We start from the raw sequence: 20718 nt of genomic DNA, 5'->3' as shown, positions 1-20718 counted from the left end.
GATACCCGTGTCTGGCAGGGACACATCTGAGTGAAGTTTTTATCTCATGAAAATTCACCTGTGTAAGCTTTATGTGAAATGGACTTTCCCTGGCCTTCTCCAAGAACTGACCTTGACTGTCTTAGCTAGACACTCAGGGGCCACCCAGGAATGTCAGCGATGAGCAAGATGTGAATTCGGCGAGCTCCCAAATGCTTTCCCTCTTTTCCCTGGAACCTTTCCCTCAGACTTAAATAAGTCATCATTTTCTCTAATTCTCAGGATCAAACGTCAGTGACAGTGACCGCTCTGTAATGCAGTTATGGCCACCTCTGTGCTCACCGAGGGTTTCTCAGTGCCTTCCTCTGGATGCCTACTTGAAGAGCTTTTCCTGGAAGCCACCAGTCGGTTGTCTTACTATAACAAGATCATCCAACACGTTTTATTTCTTCTTTTTCAAAAGGTTTGAAGTGCTTTTCAGGTGCATTAAGTGCCGTGGGGCACACAGGCCCTTGGCACTGAAAGCCGGGGCATCCTGTGGGTAAACACGACCAGAGTCAGAGAGCACAGTGTGACCCCAGCCTGCTCCGCTCATGGCATCTGCTGTTGAGACTCCAACTTCAGAAAAGGAAGGGACAAAGCCGTTTTCTTCCAAATGCCAGATAAAAATTGTTTCGTTTTTTTTTGTTTTTTTTTTTGCTGCTTTGAAACCACCCAAAACACACCACTGGTTGGGCTGAGTGCTTCTGGCCACTCCCCACGGTCTGCGGCCAAGGATCTGCCTGCACGAGAGGAGTCTGAGGCTGGGGCTGGCCAGGGGCACAGATTTGAGCCTCGAGGTGACAGCGTGCTCTCTGGACACCTCTCACAGATGAGCAGCGTGGTGAAAGTGACCTGCCACAGAGGCCCACGACTGCCTTCCGAGAGTGAGGACCTGCGGTGGAGCCAGCGCGTGGGTGTGGCTGTCTCTCACTGGTCTCCGTCTTTCCCGCTGAGCGTGCGCATCTCTTTCCTTGGTTCTCCACCCTCAGCTCCTGACTTGCACAGCTGTGACGTGTGCGGAAGGCCTAGAGTGTCTCTTGTAAGGAGCTTGGACAATGGGTTTGTTCTCAGAATCCACCCTGACTTCTGAATTGAAGCCCTTGCATAAGTCCGACAACTAAGGAAAGGGGCCGTGGATCTGTGCGAAGAGGAGGCACAGGGCCAGTCCTGGCATCTTGTGGTGGGTAAGCTGGTGGCTGGGCCACTTCACTGCACTGGAGACCTGGGGTGGTGGAAGGTCTCATGCGCAGTTCCAGGTGTGCCTCGCGGAGACCTGCAGCATCAATGCTGAGTCCAGGAGTGGCGTGCTTCTTGTCCGCCCACGATGTCTATGCAGTGGAAATGCTAGTACCACGTAGGAATCCACGTGGGTAAAATGGAGACCCTAAGTGATTGTGATCAGGAGAAGAGACACATTCTCTAAGGAAGCATCTCTGAGTGAAGTGAATACAGCAAGTATGCAGAGTCTACACTGGCAATTTGTGTTCTTTCATCCAGTGAGTCAGATTCCTGCAAAGGAGGTAAGAGTGAAGCAGCAGATGACTCAGCCCCAGCCTTAGAATGAAAACAGAAAAGCCCATGTGCTGTCTTGGTAGAAGGACGTGAAAGGAGTGCCGGGTGGAAACATCTTCAGCCATCCTCCACACCCACAGACCCAGCGTCCACTGATTCCACGATTGATCTGTACTGAACACGGCGACTTGTTCCTGGTGATTATTCCCCACACAGTGCAACACAACAACTATTTACACAGCGGTGACCTTGTATTAGGTATCATAAGCAATCTATGCAAATACTACACCTTTTTACATCAGTAACTTGAGCATCCTCAGATTTTTGGAACCTCGGGGGGACCTGGAACCAAGTCCCTACAGATATGGAGAAGGGACCACAATATTTTCAAACAGGTAAAATTATCAGCATCACACAGGCCCCACATTCCAAAGCAGCATCCAGCTCTACAGTGCATCACTACGGAGGGCAGTGCACATGCCTTCCGGCGAGGTCACCTGTCTCGCATTTTCTGTAGCATCTTAAAGTCATTTCGTCCTTAACGCATAATGACAACGTTTCGCCGGAACAACTGACCGGGAGGAGCAACGAAAGCCAAAGACATTTTGAAGACGTTTCATAGAACACAAAGGTTGTCGGGTGTTGAGTCGACAACACTGCTGCTTCCTTACACTGGGAAGATGATTTCCCTAACGAACTCCATCATCATTTCCCACCTGGAAAGCGATGGTGTCCTGCTTATTTGAGCCTGGAACAGTCTATACACACCGAGACCCAGGCTACTGCTTATTTGAACCTGGAACAGTCTAGACACACCGAGACCCAGGCTACTGCTTATTTGAGCCTGGAACAGTCTAGACACACCGAGACCCAGGCTACTGCTTATTTGAGCCTGGAACAGTCTATACACACCGAGACCCAGGCTACATGTCTGCACTTTTGTACTTTTAGAAATTCCTAAAAACAAACAACAAAAATACTCCATTACCGATCCGAACTGTAAAGTCATAATGACTCTAACAAGTACTAAGGACTTCAATATCAAAAAATTGAAATGCGCTGTTTGAATTTTGTGCTCACGTGCACAAAAATTAAATACAAAGTGATCGCTCTATTACAAATCTCATTTCAAACTCTCTTTTTTCTTCTTTTTGAGATAGATTTTACTAAACTGTGAACAGACACACACTGAAATCTAGGACAAGATATCTGGGTTTTGTGGCTCAGCCCTCTCATGTTTCAAGGAGAAAGAGGCTGAGAAAGCTGTTAGAGGGTAACAATTACCCAAGTGCTGGGAAGTAATCCTGATGGGGTGGGTTGGTTCACCTAGCTGCTCTTTGCCTCATTTGCCATGAACATTTTACAAGCAAGAAAGCTTGCCACCTCACAGCCCCGCTTTCACAAGCCAGCTTTTACCGGGGTCTGTGGGGCCTGATGGAAGACCAGGCGTGGTACGACACATTCCTGACATGCCAACTTAGTGCCAGACACCCGTATGCATCCTGAAAGCAAGGGTGGTACCTGCCAAAGTACCAAGGTGATGCTGGCAGTTTCAAGAAATGCACTTTACAGCCTTAGGGACTTGGCCAACCCGCCTCTTCATCCTTCAAATGAACCACCTACATCATCTTTGAAGCAGAGTCCCCAGCTATCCTGTGTCTCCCTCGCATCTCTAGAGCTTGCTGTCTGGGTCCTCAGCACCCAGGCTTGAGCCCATGCAAAGTCACTGCCCAAATACACACACATAACCAAGTCAGTGACAAGGAAAAGTCAAGTGACAAGTTACCACACTACCAAACACCCACTGCACTTTGCATCCCAGCACTGAATTTCAAGGTGGTCTGACCCTCAATCAAGACATGAGAAACATGAGTCCTCTTTGTAAGACATTAGGAAAGTTCCCCAGCCTGTTAGGAAAACAAGTGAGAAGTTTTTCAAATGTCAGTCATCTTTGACTTTTAAGGAACATTTTCTTTTGGTGTCCATTTATTATTGCATCAAGGATGTTAAAATCTCTGGCTGAAAAGAAAAAAAAAATATATATATATATATAAATATAGCCAATCATACAAATGCTGAAATTAAAAAGAGAACATGTACATAAAATAATGAAACAATTGAGGAATGTTTAAACGTTTATTTTCATGTTAAAAACGATGAATTACCCTGTGGTTAGAATATATCATTATGCTGGAAGAGTGAAGTCACTTTATTTCTGAAATAATTCCAGGAAAAAAAGGAAAAATCCAAAAATAATGAAGAGTAAAATCAAAATATTCCAGCAAGTTCATCAACACTGCCAACACCAGCCACGCCCTTTCCAGGCCAGAATTCCTAATTCAGTGCACTTCACCATGTCAGGTCCTAATGTTTTTCCCACCATCAGTTGAGATATTTTTGAGTTGGATGTCTGTACATTTAAATGCTACAGTTTTGCATGCTTTTATTTTAAAATGTGTTTATTCCGATACACCTCTGAGTTTCAGTGTAATGTCTATATTACATACAAAAATATCTGATTCCCATATTTCAGCGTAATTGTTTCACCATCCACCCTGTCCCTTTACATACAGGTGATGTGCATTACAGAAGACACGTACTTTTAATTGAGAAGGTTACTAAGTTTATAAACCACCCTTGGTGTCATTTACAGAGACCAGAATGGAGAATTAAGACAGTTTTTAAGATGATTAGAGGAGAAAGCCCCAGGGTGCCAATGGATGAAGGATTCAGATAAACACCCCCCCCCCCCAGTGATCACTGCCGGTGGACCGAGTGGTTCTTTGTTGACAGACAATGCTTTTACTGCGGTCTCAACTTGCCAATATTGGAAAGATCCCTTTCTAAGAAAGCTGATCAACATGCACAAAGGTGGACTTCTAAAACTTAAAAATCAGCAAGTACATATCTACAGATACAGCAATGGGACAAAAACACCAGTCCACGTTTCCGCTGCCTTCATGTGCATAAACCGAAACCTTCTGCGTAGATGCAAAGGATCACTGTAGGCTGGGATCACCCTTGCCAGTGTGCACAACAGCTAGGAAGGTGACTGCTCCTTCTCCTGGTACACAGGTATTCTGAGGTTGGTTGGATCCTCTGCTTCCTCTTCTTCTTCTCTCGAATGCAGCACACCTCTGGTTAAGCACAGGCGTTTGGTGTGGCAGCTGCTCCTTGGTCCCTGTACTCTGGCCTTGACAGAGACACCTGGACCTTGAGACAATGGCTGCACACCTCCGGCTGTTCCAAGCCACGCAGTCCTCAGCTCAGCCTCCACCGCCCTGCCTGTGACCAGAGCCCATAACCTGCAGGTTCCTCCCTCAGGAGGCATCTGGGCATGCCACTCTATGAGAACAGAGGGACTTGACAACCCTTGTGTAGCTCAGGTTCTTTATCAAGACCCAGGATTTGGACATCTCAACCATGAAAACCAGAGAATACAGGTGAATGCATGGTGCCTGGAAATGGGAGTTCAAGGCCTAAGAGTTTATGCTGTCCCCTGTCTGGGCTTAGGTATTTAGGGAATAGTGCTTAATAGCTGTGACTGCCTACCTGGAAAACAAGGTGATTTAACCCATGGTTTATACTCTGCAGTAAGTAAGAGTACAAAATACTTTAATGAATGCCACATCTGAAAGCAAGGGACAGTCACTCTGGATTTCCAATAAATGGTCTGCATTGACTCGTCAGCATTCACACACAGGTGAGTGGATGGATGCATGTGCCTGTGTGTGTGAGTGGATGTTAGGCAGTAAGAGGGACCCTTTCCTCATGCCCTTCCATTTGCTTCCTCCATCTTGAACTGACTGAGCTCTAATCAAAGGAGCACAGGTGACTGTGGAGTCTGGTTCACACTGGGTGAGTCTGTGTTGTCCACCAGAAGCATCTTCAGGACCATGGCCTGCTTCCAGCTCCACCAAGGATGACCTGGCACATCCCAATACTCCCCGTGCCACTTTCCCACCACAGGAGGGCTCTGATTTGTATGTTCCTTAGTGATGCTCCCCACAACAATGGCAATTCCTGCCAAATCATGCCCCCACCAAAGTCTCGCTGAGCTGGTGGAGGCAGCCTGCTGCGTGTGACCTTCCCCTTCAGTTCACACTCCTCACTTTCGGAAAGGACCTCCATTATATCTTCAATGTTGAAGCTCCGAAGGAGGATGGAACTGAAAACTCCTAAAAGGAGCCAGACTCCTGGATAGCTTAGCTGTGTCCATCAGGCATGACCTCTCTTCTGTCCTCACAGCTTATGTCCATGGGCATGACCTCTCTTCTGTCCTCACAGCTGTTCTGTGCCACCTTCCACTAAGCCCTTCGAAAGGCCATTGGCTAACCTAAAAGGTGCCAGTAGTCCTGCAAACTCCTTTGCAGTCAAGGCCTGGGTATTCTGCTTCATTCTCCACTTAAGCTGAAGGTCTCTGTAGTCCCGGGCTTCAGCTCCTAAGCCCCATTTTAACCACTTACAGAACCAACCAATACCAGCCTCTGAGGTCAAGACTACACCACCTGCAATTTTGGCCCTGTCTGTGTTATGCAAGAGATACAGGAGGAATTTTCTGGCTGCTGCTTCATGGCTAGAAAAGGCTGGGCTGTCATGTTCCCATCCATGGGAGTCTAAAATAAGAGAACAATGGAAATAAAACAATTCTCTTGAATAGCTCAGTCATCAGCCATTGGGCATCAGGGACCTGCTCAGGTGACTTGCTGCATGTGCTTCCTACTTTGGGCCTTTCAAATTCCATTTCTAAGAAATGCAAATGGCTCAGTTAACTCAAAATGAGACAGCTTAGTCCAGTGTCTGCTTTTCCAACTATAGCATCTTAATGTCGTCACATTTCACTAATCTGAAATTCTTGCTTTGAGATGATTCATGATGTTTTTAAATATTTTTTATTTAAAAAGTATACAAGAATCACATTTTTTTCTCTTAGCACTTTGATTTTTCAATAGCTAGAGTTTGTTCATATTAAATAGCTGCTTCTTGGGCTCTGGAACAGTCATTTATTTTTGTAAATTTTGGGGGGAACCCATTGCTTTTCCCACAAATACACACCTGTGAAGATAGTCATCATATGGATGATTTATATGTATTGCTAACTTGAAACATCATTTAATTTTCTTTTTTTTTCTGGTAAAATGGAAAGTTTAATTGGAAGCTATTTCCTGGGCAATTTCCCTTCTGTGTAGATCAATTCTACCTGTGATTTCAGTTTGACCACAAAGAACCTGTATAGTCGCAGCTCCCTCAGGGGCTTTCTGCCCTCAGCAGTACACTCAGGAGCTCCCCAGGATTTTCAGCAGAGGACAAAAATAAATGTGTGTGATTCACAACTTTCCTCCAAGTTGTTTTAAGCTTCACGTAGAAAACTGTAAAGAGATGACCCTCCCTCACTGGATATTAACATTTTAAGGAAAACCCCTGTCCCAATCTTATACAAGAAAGTTCAACAGCAAACGGTAGGAAAAACAAAGCGAGAGTAAGCTTCTTAGATGCTGTCACTAAAGAAAGAAGTGCGCAAAACTTGAAAAACCTGATATCCTGCGTGGAGACCCAGGAAATGACGTGATGTGGCAAATCCCAGGGAATAAAACTCATTTGTAAATCACACAAAGCTCAAAGAAAAGACTGAAATTTCTTCTCTTCATGTTTCAAAAAAAATTCCAGAGGTCAAAGGAACAAGTGCAGGTGGAAATGTATATAAAAATACTGAGCAGCGCCCTAACAAATAAGGATAGCTACATTCAGTCACCTCTCACGCGTGTCCAAACCCAGGCCGAGGGCTATACCGGCCCACTGTGCTTTAATAGGTCTAAGAACAGAAAAATCACCATCCAAATCTCTCCTCACTACACACAGCCATTCTACATGAGATGACCAACAATGTCTGTGGGGTCGGGTTTACTCTACCTGCACTGAGCTGGTAACAGGATGCAGGCAAAACTTGTCTTAGAATTTCTCCAGTCCCTACAAGGAGCTGTTTTAGAGGCATTTCCCGGCTTAAAACCCAGCTGCCATAGCTCTCCAGGCCTCTGAAACACGCTTGCAAAGGCTCCCTCCAGACCTCCACGGACGCGACTTCATTAAGTCACCCCACTGCTGATCAGACTCTGCTCCACCCATCAGAAAACAGAAGGCATAAAGGTGAATACAACATAAGAAAGAAGTTCACATCTGGTCCTGCAGTCTTTCCATATAGTCTCTGAAGTCCTGTGAGTCCCCCAGCCCCATGTCCTGGCAGACCCACTTGATGCTGTCATCGCTGTCAAACAGGATGGAGTTGGTGTATGGGCCCCCGTCCTCGGGGAGGATGGTGGTGTAGGAAGTAAACTTGACCCTCTTCCTCTTTGGGCCGGAAGAGTTTACAGGTTCATTTTTCATCTCCTTCTCATAGACGTAGTCAGAAGGTCTGAGCAGCTGACTGTGGAAGGGCTTCTGGGAACCTCCGTTCAGCAGGAAGTTCCTCTCCTCGAACTGCAGCCCCCTGTCGATCATGGTCGTGCACTCCTCCGAGGGCAGGGTGATGTCCACGGGGTTCTCCAGAAGCTCCACCTCGTTCCCAAGCCAGACCCAGTCGTGGGAATGGGGGACGTTGCCCTGCTCACTCACAGCAAGCCTTTTGTGTCTGTACTTCCAAGCGAATGCCACACAGTTGATCAGGAAGACCAGGATGGCCAGGCAGAAGACGCAGAGCAGGGCATACATGCCGATCTCCAGGTCCGTCAAGCCTCTGGAGGTCACTGTAAGGTCACTGGGGCTGTTGGATTCTGGAAACCTGCCCTGGGTGGGGAAGCTGGTGACGGCGTCTGCACCGCCACTCTTGAGCAGCTTCTTGTTCCTGACCTCCCCAGGCAGCGGCAGGGCTGTGCTCCTGCTGGTCCTGTCCTCTGGGCCAGCGGGGCCACCATGCTGGAGCCACTCCTGAACCGCCCGCTCCTGGCTCCCTTCCCGCTCGATGGAGTTGCCGAGGTGATCTCTGTACTCCCGGCTCACGCCCTCGATGTCATTGCTGCCTCCTCCGTGCTCCTCGGCGCCAGGTGCAAACCTGACCTTGACGCTGCCTTTGCCCACAGCGAGGACGCTCTTCCTCTTGGTCTTCTGACAAGGCTCGCTGATCATCATCTCCAACTTGATCAGGGGCCCTTGTCCTTCGCCCTCTGCGACCACGACTGGCCACTGGGCCTGCAGGTTTGGCTGGACGGACACCACCATTTCATCCAGTGACGAGACAGTTATGGAATAATCCTTGGGATCATAAATGTCTAAAGGTGTCACAGAGCCATCACTGAACAAAATCCAAGAACTGACGATGGCTTCCTGAGAAAACGAAACCAAAGCATGATCAGGTCCCTTCAAATTTACAAACAGCATGATTTCTTATATAAATTCTTTTATGTATACACAGAAAAAACCCTTCTGTTTTATAATCTTTAACAGTTCTTGTTATGCCTTGAACTGGCATCAATAATCTGCTGGAGCTCCACTGATATGATGAATAAATAACAATCTTTCATAAATGCACTACAGTGTAAATTAATTTATTGCATGCCATATCAAAGAATTTTTTGACCTTTCTAAAAATACTTTGAAAGAGCAGGCAATTTATCTGAATCCATTTTAGGTGCAACTAATCAGACTACAGCTAAAGATAATATGGCTTTGAACCTTCTTTATTAGGAAGTCAATGCTGATGAAGCAAAACGCACTCTGGTGAGTTCTTGGGAAATGGTGAATTATGAAGTTGGATTGCTTGACTGGCCCAGTGCCTCTGTTATCTTTATGAAAGATTTGCAAAAGCCAGGCAGAGTGGTGCATACCTGTAATCCCAGCCAATCAGGAGGCTGAGGCAGGAAGATCATGAGTTCAGGGCCAGCCTCAGCAACTTAGCAAGATGCTATATCAAAAACTACCCATTTTGTATAGCCACAGTGAAAGCGTGACCCCGGCTCACAGGGGAGCAGCGGACTGTGCCTAGCACAGATTATCCTGCTGGAAACAAACGGCAGAGGAAAATGAGCCTTAGCCTCTGCATGCTCTCCTCACACTCAGTGCACTGGAGGAGAGGCAGGGGGCAGCTCCAAGAACAGGGAGGGGCTCGGGCCCTGCTGACCTTCTGTGTGGGATACAGTGACCCAGAGAGGAGCTGACCAAGGACCAGGGGAACAGGACCTCCGGGCTCTCACCTGCTGTGGGGCCTGCAGGACGTCCTGGGCAGCTGCTGTGGAGACGATGGCCCTCCGGTCCACCCTGTGGGGCTGCAGGGAGAGGGACAGGCCAGCCACCAGCTGTACGCCCAGCTCCACGATGGTGACGCGGTCATCCAGGACGGTCACGGTCTTCTCCGCCAGGATGGAGTCAGACAGAGGTGAGAGGACCTGGGGAGTAAGTGAGAAAGCGCGGTCTCTGCCCACGTGACAATCGCAAGCCCTGGGGCCCTGGGAGGGGGCACAAGAGGAAGGCTGCTTCTGTAGGAATCCCGCCATCGTTCAATTAAACTTAGCACTTGAAGGAGTTTTATAAAGGTCACCTTGGTCCACTTCCTCCCCTGGAATTCATGCCGTGATAACAAGAGCACATTTTCTGAGACAAGCTTGTTTTAAGTTAGAAGCAATAACTAAAATTTCCTGCCTTGGTCCTCAGCACTCAAGGAGTAGCACTTCCCAAAACCGACACTCAGGCTTTGGAAGCAGTGGCCTGTGGCAACTCCTAAAGGAAATGGTGCTCAGCCCTCCTCTGCTCACATCCCCTCCAGTGGGCAGGCAGATGTCCATCATGGGACAGTAATGACCACTGAGTGGTCCACTGTGGGATAACTGGATGAACAGTTAAAGTGGGGAATGGAATGGTCGTGTCCTAAGGAGTCATTCCTCCCACTCTGCCATCTAACGTGCGGTCACAGAAGACTGAAACCTGGACAGGATTATGTGGAAGGCACAGTTTCTAGAACAGTCCCCCCAGATATGTTTGGCCATAGTCCCAGGTACCTTCAAACACAATGAGAAAGCACTCTACAATCATGCTGTTATATGGCACAGCTGCCCTAAAACAAGAGACTCCTGAATCACACAGGTGAACTCCATGTCATCACTGGAACCCTTACAAGCAGAGCGCCTTCCCCAGCTGGTGGCAGGAACATTCAGACTCCAAGAGTGAGAAGGACTGGGTTCAGCCATTACTGATGACAGAGGGACCATGCGAAGAAAGAATGGAGCTGTCCCCTTGGAGCACAGCGTGACACCTAGCTGACAGTCAGCAAGGAAACTGTGACCTCAGAGCTATAAACAGAGAGCTAAGTTCTTCCACAAACCAGAACAAGCTTGAAAGTCAAGTTCCCCAAACTCCAAGATTCCAGCCAGGACTCTGATTTTAGCCTTGGGTACCCTGAGCACAGAACCCGCCCAGCCCGCCAGGACTGCATACCCACCGAAGTATAACTTAATACATTACTGTTGTCTTGAAACACTAAATTGGTGGCAATATATTACATGGAAATACAAACATATATAGAATGTTACATATTTAATCTGACTTTGCCAAAAATCAACTTTGGCAACACTTAAAATAAGACTTAATTAACTATGAGCAGTAACATTTTAAATTTGCAAAAATAAAACAAGCTGTGACTTTTTTTATGTTTCCAAAATCAGTTAGAAATTGTTTTACTATGATGAAAATAGAGAGCTTTTAACTCTGGATTCTTTGTGATATATAATGCCAATACATGCTTTTAAAAGTCCTTGCCTACTATTAAAGGTATAACAGAGCTAAATGATTAAATGATGAGATTAGGGGGAAATTAGCTTTCAGAGGTTCTACTTCCTAGTAGGGATAAAAAAACAAAGAGTGTCACATTGGGAAAAGGGTTACTTACACTACATGTTTCATTTAGCTTTTTCTGGTAAAAGAGATCAGACATTTTTCTCAACCTTCTCTAAAATACAAAATGTTTTAGGTTATTAAAACTGGCAAATACTCCACTGCCTCTCATGATTCTTTTACAGGCAGACTCTATATCTGCACGTTTGCTCACTCGCACTCACATACATGTGCACATTTGCCTACACACTCATCAGTAGGGACTGGTATGGGGTGAGGCAGTGAACTGTGGACACCCTGTACCTGAACAGTGGTGATTCCCGGCTCCCGACCAACCAGGGTCCTGCCATCCTGTAACTGGGCGATTCTGGGCTCCTCCACCTTCACGAACTCTGATACAAGGTCAGTGATGTCAAACTGCCAGTCGGGACCCAGCATATAGGTCAGCTGACCCAAGTCAGACGACTCGGTCACAAACTGGGTAAGGACGCGCACCAGGGCATGCTGGTACTGCAGGGAGCAGCCTCGCCCCTTCTTCTCCTCGTCCTCCTCATCTTCACTCTCCCGGGTGGGCCTGGAGCACAAACAGACCACAACAGATGAAATAAAATGGCTGTTCTCCTGCAAAGTCTGCTTATCCATTGATTCACTCAACTTTTAGTGGTTAATTCACCCACCATCACTTTATTGATGGCCATTGTGTGCCACACAGGCTGCTTCATACTTGGAACATGGACAGCAAATGCAGTTCCTGGCTTCCCTGGTCCATTGCCAAAGGAGACTCAGGCACCAGACAGATAGAAATGGAGTCTCTGCTGTGTTCTGGAAACTGGGCATCAAAAAAAAATTCCCATGTGGGAATAATGTAGGACCACGGCTTCTGAGGCAGGACTGTGAGATCCTGAGGCAGAGTGGCTGTTTGGATTCTCACTGACACTCCCTGCTGGGCCTTGAGCCAAGTGCTCTGCTCTCCTACAGGCTCAGTACCTCATGCTAAAAATGAAAATAAGAATGGCTGCCTGTTCCTACCCCTTAGGAGCGTAAAGATCAAGGACCAAGGACATCAAGGTGTGACAGTACCGGGAAGGCCCGTCAGGAACTGCAAAGACGAATCATGAACAGTGGCTTGGGGCTGCTCCAACACCCCACCTCACTGGCCAGGGCCACTGAGACTCTACGGAAGCAGCTTCCTCCCTGCGCAGGCCCTCGAGGTTGCTGGAGTACCTCTCTACTGGCACATTCCGCCATAACCTACAGGTGTTGCCCTACAAGCAAAGCTGCTCATGTTACTGACAAAACGTGAACGGTTCTCTCCTGTCGCCCACCCTGGCTTATGCCTTCCTTCCATAAGACTCTGGTCCTTCCTCTAATCCTGGCACATGCTTTCCTCTGACTGCCATCTGTCCACAGCCCACCTGAGAAATCTTTCTGGCTCTACAATTCCAGAACCTTCCCCTCAAGAAGAACCTGTCCTGTGCCCTCATAGGTGAGGACACTGCTTTGTGGCTGCTACCTAGTCTGTGACCACCCACGGAGGAACGCCTCAGGGGATAAAGGGGCAGCAACGCCTTGTACTGTTAGACATTCTATGGGCCTGTTCTCCCCATAGGACAACTGCCATTGCAGTAGCCACAGTTGAACCCATTCAGTCCTCACAGAGGCCAAAGATTGAGGTTGGACTGCTATCCCGATCATGTCCATAAGAAAGGGGCCATGAAACTGATCATGCGCAGAGGCAGGGACAAGCCCAGCCTGGCTGTCCCAGCTCTAGAGCGACCTCATCTTCACTGTGGCTATGAAGATGCCAAGGCTCACAGGGGTTAACGTATGTGTTACAGTTTAGATCGGAGGTGTTCCCAAAAGCTCATGCATGGGACAATGAAAGAAAGTTCAGAGTGAAATGATCAGATTATGAGACATATAACCTAATCAGTGAGTTAATCCACCAATATGGATTTACTGGGTGGTAACTATAGGCAGGTGTAGTTGTAGGAGGCAGGTAATTCTAAGTGTGCTTTTGGGGTTTATATTTTGTCCTTGCCGAGTGCAGGGCTCTCTCTGCTTCCTGGTTGCCATGTCCTGAGCTACTTTCTTCCTCCATGCCCTTCCACCACAATATTCTGCCTCACCTCTGGCCTGGAGCTATGAAGTCAGTTGACCATGGACTGAAACTCTGATACCATGAGCTGAAATAAACTTGTCCTTCCTATGTTGTTCTTGTCAGATCTTTTGGTCACAGTGACGCAAACTGACTAAAACATGAGAACAGCTAACTAGCAGACTTGCATCCAGGTCTACTTGACTTCTGAAACATGCCTTATTCACAACATGTCATTCTGCCTCCTTGAACCAGCACTGTGACAGGCAATTCCGGGTACTGCAATGCCCTTGTACTGTGTTACGGGCAAGAAGTGAAGATCTTTATGGGTAAGAGAGACGCCTTTAGTGGGAAAGGGACACAGCATTAAAAACATTAACGCATTGAAAAATTATTCCCTTTCTATTCTTCAGTCCACCAGAATACATCACTGGGACTGCCTCTGTTCAATGCTACAAAGTCTTTAACACTGTCCTGATACTTAATAAATACACGCACAGAGACAGCATCTACTCAGAATCTTAAAACACTGTTTTCTTTGTATTAACTTTTGATAAATTTATTTTATAATAAACGATACCAACTGTCAATTTTGTACTAGTGATAAGAAGTTTCACTTAATTAAGTGAATAAAATTGAAAGAAGGACATTATGAAGTATATTTTATATTTTATTAAAAGGTAACAGTGTAATAAAGGTGAATACATGTAATTTCAGAAGTGCTGAATTATTGAAACGAAACAGTTGTTATTTCAGGATGAACTGTATTCTATTAATTATCTTTTAATTTTGATATAATCACAAATTCACTGAAAGAAAAAAATATATACAGAGATCCCATACACTCATTACCTGGTCCTGCCAAGTGACTGTAATGGGAGGACAGTACCCAAAACAAGCACCTGGACTTGGCACATGCAGAGCTTATTCAGATCTCACCACCTCTGGAATCACATGCGCCTGTGGGCATGCACGTGCATGCAGCTTAACCTCCACAATGCATGGCTTCTTTTGGCCTGATGATAACGAAGTCTGACCACTGTGAGTGCAGGCACCTTAATTCCATTTAGGTTCCCTGGCTTCCCTACTTTGAAAAACAATTGTTTTAAAGACTTCCTCTATGTACTTAAAATACCACCTTGATGATGTCATACATTTTTGTTTCAACCAAATATGACTGTCAAATATAATTTAAGAAATTCGAATTTAGGAAGACTTCTATCCTATTTAATATTCACTCATTCTGTCATTCTTTTTTCCTTTCCAAAGTTCCAAATCCTTTTCATTTTCTTTTTGTTTGGAGAAGTTCTGCCAGCCATTCTTTAAGGGTAGGTCTCCTGGAAACAAATTCTCTGTCTCTGTTCATGTAAGAATGTCTTTATTTCCCCTTCGTTCTTGAAGAATACCTTTTCAGATATAGACTCAGGGCCAATGGTTCTTTCCTTTCAGCACTGGAATAATGTGCTCTGTCTTTCTGGTCTCCTTGGTCTCAGGTGAGAAATTCATCCTCATTCAAATTAGTGTACTATCTCTCTGGATGTTTTTAAGATTCTTTCTTTGTCTTTAAATTCCAGAAGCTTAATTATGATTTGCCTTGGCATGAATTTCTTTGGGTTTGTCATTTTTGTGATTTCCCAGATTTTCAAAGCTTGTGTCTTTTGTCAAATTTGGAAAGTTTTCAGCCACTATTTCTTCAAACACTGTTTCAGTCCTACACCCCTTCCCCTCTCCTCTCAGAACTTTAGATCTTTTGTCGTTGCTCACAAGTCCCCCAGGCGCTGCCCATTTTCCCCGGCCTATTTTCTGTTACTCATATTGAGTAAATCCTTTTGTCTGTCCTCCACTGATTTTATGCTGTCGGCCCCACTGACAGTTACTCTTTTTCAGTTCTATGATGTACCTCTGGATCTTTATTATAAGTTACATTTGCTTGCTGAGGTTTTCTACTTTTTTATTGGCTTCAAGGCTATTTGTAACTCCAAATTGAGAGTTTTTTTTTTTCACTCTGCTTGAAATAAAAGATGATTTTCCCTTGTCTTCTGCACATTTGGATGTCATGATAGAAAACCCTGGATCCCACTACTGTAGTGACCTGTTCTGTTTGGTATGCCAGCGTCGGTCTGCTTTTGTGTGCTTTGGCTATAATGATGACTTGGTCATTAGCCCAGCTGGTCTGTGCCTTGGCTCTAATGACCACTTGGGCCTAGTGCCCAGCTTCTGTTTTGGTTCCTTGATACCATACACCTTTCCTCCTGGTTTTGCCCAAAATTGAGAAGTCACATGGGGACAGAAGGGCTAGCTCCCCACGCCTGCCCTTCAGGTTTCAGTGAAGGATTTTGAGTCCCATCCTTGGTCTCTGTTGTAGGGCCCACTTTTCTGGTAGGGAGTCTCTTGCTTTTCCCATAGTTTGCCACCTGATGATGCCAAGACCTTCAACATCCTCAGGTCCGTCCTTTTTAACAGTCCTGCCTCCATTTACCTCTCCTCTTGCATTTTACCACACACGGCAAGAAGACTCCAAGAGGCACACCCGTTGTCTCTGAGCCACAGCCAGTCTCGCTTGCTTTCTGCAGACGCAGGACCCAACTGCTGAGCACTGTCTCCTGCTGGCAAGGACAGGCACTCCTCACATTCCTCTGGGCCCTCAGAGGTGGTACTTCTCAAGTCTAGATTTCTACCGGCCCTCAAGGCTGTCTGGGTAGTGAAGCGATTCCTCCAGGGTGCTCCTTCCACACGCTGGGAGCCATGGTCACATTCCCTGCTGCCGCTCAGAGCAAACCTGGCCTTTCCTCTGCCTTCTCCGCATGCTTCCCCACCCTCCCAGGAAGCGGGTGCTGCACTGCCTCCACCACTGGGCAACACTTGTGCTTCCCTTTCCATTCTGCATGAAGAACTGCCAGACTTCAGGGCTTACCACGACTCCACGCATTTGCTCACAGCTCTGTGGGTCAGCAGTTCAGGCAGATCAACAGACTTCTGCCAAAACGGAGTCGGCCACCTTGACTCTGATCAGCAGGTGTGAGGGAAGAGCCCATCCTGAGGATCAGTCCGGTTGTTGCAGGTTATTTGGATCCTTTTGTTGAAGGACTGGGGCCGCCATTTTTGGACTGGTGCGCATCCTCAGTCTGCTCCCAGTTCCTAAAAATACTGTCACCCACTCTCCATGGTCTGTGGCTCAATCCATCTTCAAAGTCAGCAAAATCCCTCCCACCTCCCCTTCTGCTATTGTCTAGGGAGAATGTTCTGCTCCCAAAGGGCTTATCTGATGGCTCTGGCCCACCTGGGTACTCTCCTATCATAAGACTGTTGTTTGCAGCTATTTCTGCAATGTCCCCTCACCACACTATCAGATTAGTGTTTGACCATCTAAGCAAGAGATGGGAATCTTAGAGAGGAGTCATCTTTAGAATTCTGTCTACTGGAGTATGCATCCTGTCACTGCATTCTTGGGACAACTTTTCACTAATATTATTATTCTCAATTCAGATAAAGAAACTGAGGAATGAATGGGTGAAGCCACAAGCTCACAGAGCTTAGTGAGAAAACCAAGGTTTGACTCAGGTAGCCTCATTCCAGAGCTCACAATCTTAACTGCTCTATTGTACCATGAAAAATGGCTGACATTCACGAGTCGGCTTCTGAGAAAGAGAACAAAGGAATGAACAGGAGTGAGACGGGGCTGGAGAAAAGCCACAGCCTCCATGCCAGGTCTCACGCTAGGCACGTCCATCATCTTACTGAATCCTCACGACTATACTAGGAGGTGTTAATATTGAAGTGCGAGTAAGGTCCCAAGTCAGATTCATCTGAACCCCACACGCAGACCACTGTGACCCATCATGGCGTGGTACTCACCTTCTGTTGGAGGCCACAGGGATCCTCCAGCCCTTGACCTGGCTCAGCTCTGTGTCTGAGATCTCAATCTGCAGGGGGAGTCGGGGCGCCCAGACAGTGACCTCCACCTGGGAGGTGAAGTGCTGGTGGGTGAAATTCACGATCGTGTCCACTTTACTCTTCATTTCCTTCCCATTCACAAAAATGGAGTCACAGTTGTTGGAAACCTTTGGGGAAGAGAGAGTATCATGAGACCCACCAGCAAGAAAAGCACAGGAGATACCTAAGAACAGCAGAGCTCGTGAGCTGCAACAACTCTGATTTACTGGACACCAGGATGACCGCAAGAACATGACTCGCAGAAAAGGTGATTTGTAGGCGCTAATTAGTGACAAATACTGATAAACAGACTCCAGAAAAGCATTTTGTTACAAAATTCTGACAAGTAAGACCGTAAACATAATTTAATGGAGTTGCATAACCTCTGTTGCCTTTGTGAGTGTGCTTTTTCTTCATCTTACCCTTTTTTATGAACTCAAACCACCACTAATCAAACCCCAGGTGCATCTTATTTCACTCTGGCACCATATTAGCAGATGCACAAAAGGTTTTTGTTACATAAAAACATACCTAACTGAAACCATAAAGAGGATCTTCTGAAAAACCAAGAGAGCTTTACACTAGATTAAAATCTTCGTAAATCCATGAGGCAAAGCTTTCATGAAAAGTGTTAGAAACGTGGATGCAATTATTTTTGCCCCATTAAACTATAATTTTGCACAATGATGGTAAGGATGTAGCATTTTAGCATGGTATTTTGACTCAGTCTTTGGAGGCACCCCCTTTAACAGATCCATTCACAGATTAAGAATTAGACAATTTGAGGCTCTATTTCAAAACAAATCTTCAGGATAAGCAAATAATATGTTGCTGCCTTATTCTCCTGGTTGTCAGGAAAATGTATATATGAGGGAAGGGGAAGGAGAAAGTAGGCATCATGTCATGAAGAGAATTCAGAAAATAAACCATCTATTCACAACAGAATCACAAAACGGCAACAGGTTCCTGATCTAATTGTAAAGGTGAAGATACTGAGGCAGGCAATGTGACATGACTGGCTCAAGGTCATAGTCTACGTTTAAGTGCAGCGTCAGGCTAGGGCTGCTGACAAGGCTCACACACAGCCAGCTTGACAAGCCACCATCTAGAACCTGATACTTCCCTTCCTCCCCTCTTCACCTGCATCTGGAGCTGGAGCCCAGGCCTCCCCTCTGAGCCTCAGACCCAGGAGCCCAGCTGTCTGCTAAGAAGCATCAGGGGAAAGACTCAGGGCAACATCAGAAACACCAACTTCCACACCCAGAGCAAACCTCCAAGTCATTTGAGACAAATTACCGCCCTACCTTGCAAAATGGTACCAATATAAATGTGCTCTCTTGAGGAGGAAGAGGCAGTCCCCCCAAACAGCCACAGAGAACCTTTGTCATTTCTACTTCACAAATTTAGTATCATCTTAGGGAATCTGTATGCGTGTTTCACCTAGGCCACTAAGTAGATCGCTGACATCACAGTGACCTTGACTGGGAAACCCTGGGCCACAAAGCAATGCACAGAGGTTGCCCGAGAGCATCGGGGCCTAGCTAAGCTCCTTCTGGATTCCCTTTCTGTCTGTCAGGAGGGAGCGGTCCCAAGTCTCCTGCTCTCCAGGATCTGCTCCTCTAAGCAGCAAGTCCGCCCTCGCATCACAGTGGGTTATTTGTGGGGTATTTTTTGTTGAGGATGCTGCTGCTGCTGTGGTTGTTGTTATTGAGTATTTTAAGTTCCCATATATTCCACGTAGTAACCCTTTGTCACATTAATAGTTTACGAACTTTTTCTCCCATTCTGCAGCTGTCTCTTCCCTCTATGGCATCTTTGCTGGGGAGGAGCTTTTTAGTTTGATTATTCCTATTTGTCTATCTTTGCTTTTATTCCCTGTACTTTTGGGGTCTTATGTAAAAAGTCATTGCCTATACCGACACCATGAGGTGTTTCTTCTGTTTCCTTCTCGTGGTTTCATAGTTTCAGGTCTTACTTTTGAGTTTCTGACCATTCTGATCTCATTGTCATTTGTTGTTTTGTGTCATGGGGGGTGGAACCCAGGACCCTGCACATGCCAGGCAAGTGCTCTACCACTGAGCTGCACCCTAGTGCTCAAGTCTGTTTTCAAAGAGTGAGAAATAGAGGTCAAATTTATATCCCCGCTTTGTGAATATCCAGTTTTTCCAGTACTATTTATTGAAGACACTCTCCTTTCTTCAACATATGCTTTTGGCACCTTGGTTGAGAATCATTTGCCTGTAAGTACACAGGGTTATTTTTGACTTTGTTCTGTTCCACTGGTCTGCATGTGTTTTTAAATGGATAAATTCAAATGGCCAACAAATTCATGGGAAAAAAAAAAAACCACCACTCAACTTAATTAGCCATGAGGACAATAAGAATCAAAACCCCAGTTAGAATAGCTATTAACCAAAGGAAAACAAATAACAAATGCTGGCAAGGTTGTGAGCAAAAGGGAACTCTCATATATTACTGATGGGAATGTAAACTAATATAGTCATATGGAGGACAGATGGAGCTTCCTCGAGAAACTAAAAGTAGATCTACTATATGATCCACTCTGGGTACATCTCCAGAGGAAGTGATATAAGCATATAAAAGAGACGCCTGCACCCCCATGTTCATGGCTGCACTGTTCGTGATAGCTAAGACAGGGAATCAACCGAGATGCACATCAGTGGATGGATAAAGAAACTGTGCTGTCTACACACAGTTGTACATAATGGAATACTATTCAGTCATAAAAGAATAATACTCTATCATTTACAGCAAAATGGATCGAAGTAGAGAACATTATATTAAGTGAACTAAGTCAAATTCTGCATGTTCTCATAGGTGTGTGCTTTTAAAAGTCAATCTGAATGTTTAACAGTGATTACCAGAGGCTGGGAAGGAGGTGGGTAGTGGGAGGTTGGATAACGTGTACCAAAACAGACAGAATAAGTTCTGGTGTTCTACAAAACTGGGGGACAATGGCTCGTACTAACTTATGTGTTTCGTGACTAACCAGCGAGAAGAGCTTAAAGGTCCCAATTATAAGGTAATAGAAAACAGAAATATTTGCTGTCCTGATTTGAGCAGTACACACTGTAAACATGTATTAAAATATCACACTACAGCTCATAAACATGTACAATTATTGCGTTAATTAAAAATTTTGAAATGTTTGACAAGAAAATGTTAAGTACCCTCATTTGAACATTACATTCTATCTGTAATTATTAAATTATGACCCAGTACCCATGAATTTGTACAATTAGGATAATACTGTTTTTAAAAGGTGATACTGGACAGAGGTGGCTAATGTGTCTCTCAGTCCCATAATTCCAGTTTGA

At 45.8% G+C, this 20718-nt stretch overlaps 1 protein-coding gene across 1 annotated transcript in view; it reads right to left on the bottom strand.

Moving 5' to 3' along the window:
• Positions 1–3655: 3655 nt before the first annotated feature.
• Positions 3656–20718, bottom strand: part of Tmem132b (transmembrane protein 132B) — a 339703-nt gene continuing 322640 nt past the window's right edge. The window contains exons 6-9 of the mRNA XM_047559883.1: positions 17303–17508; positions 11653–11923; positions 9717–9908; positions 3656–8850 (exon numbers count right to left, since the gene is read on the bottom strand). Of these exons, the coding sequence (XP_047415839.1) occupies positions 7702–8850; positions 9717–9908; positions 11653–11923; positions 17303–17508 (1818 nt within the window). The 3' untranslated portion in view covers positions 3656–7701. The remainder of the gene's footprint in view (positions 8851–9716; positions 9909–11652; positions 11924–17302; positions 17509–20718) is intronic.

Source organism: Sciurus carolinensis, chromosome 8, assembly GCF_902686445.1.
Source record: "Sciurus carolinensis chromosome 8, mSciCar1.2, whole genome shotgun sequence".
NCBI lineage: Eukaryota > Metazoa > Chordata > Mammalia > Rodentia > Sciuridae > Sciurus > Sciurus carolinensis.
The sequence above is the reverse complement of the archived record's forward strand: the minus strand, read 5'-3'. Positions and strand labels throughout refer to the sequence as shown.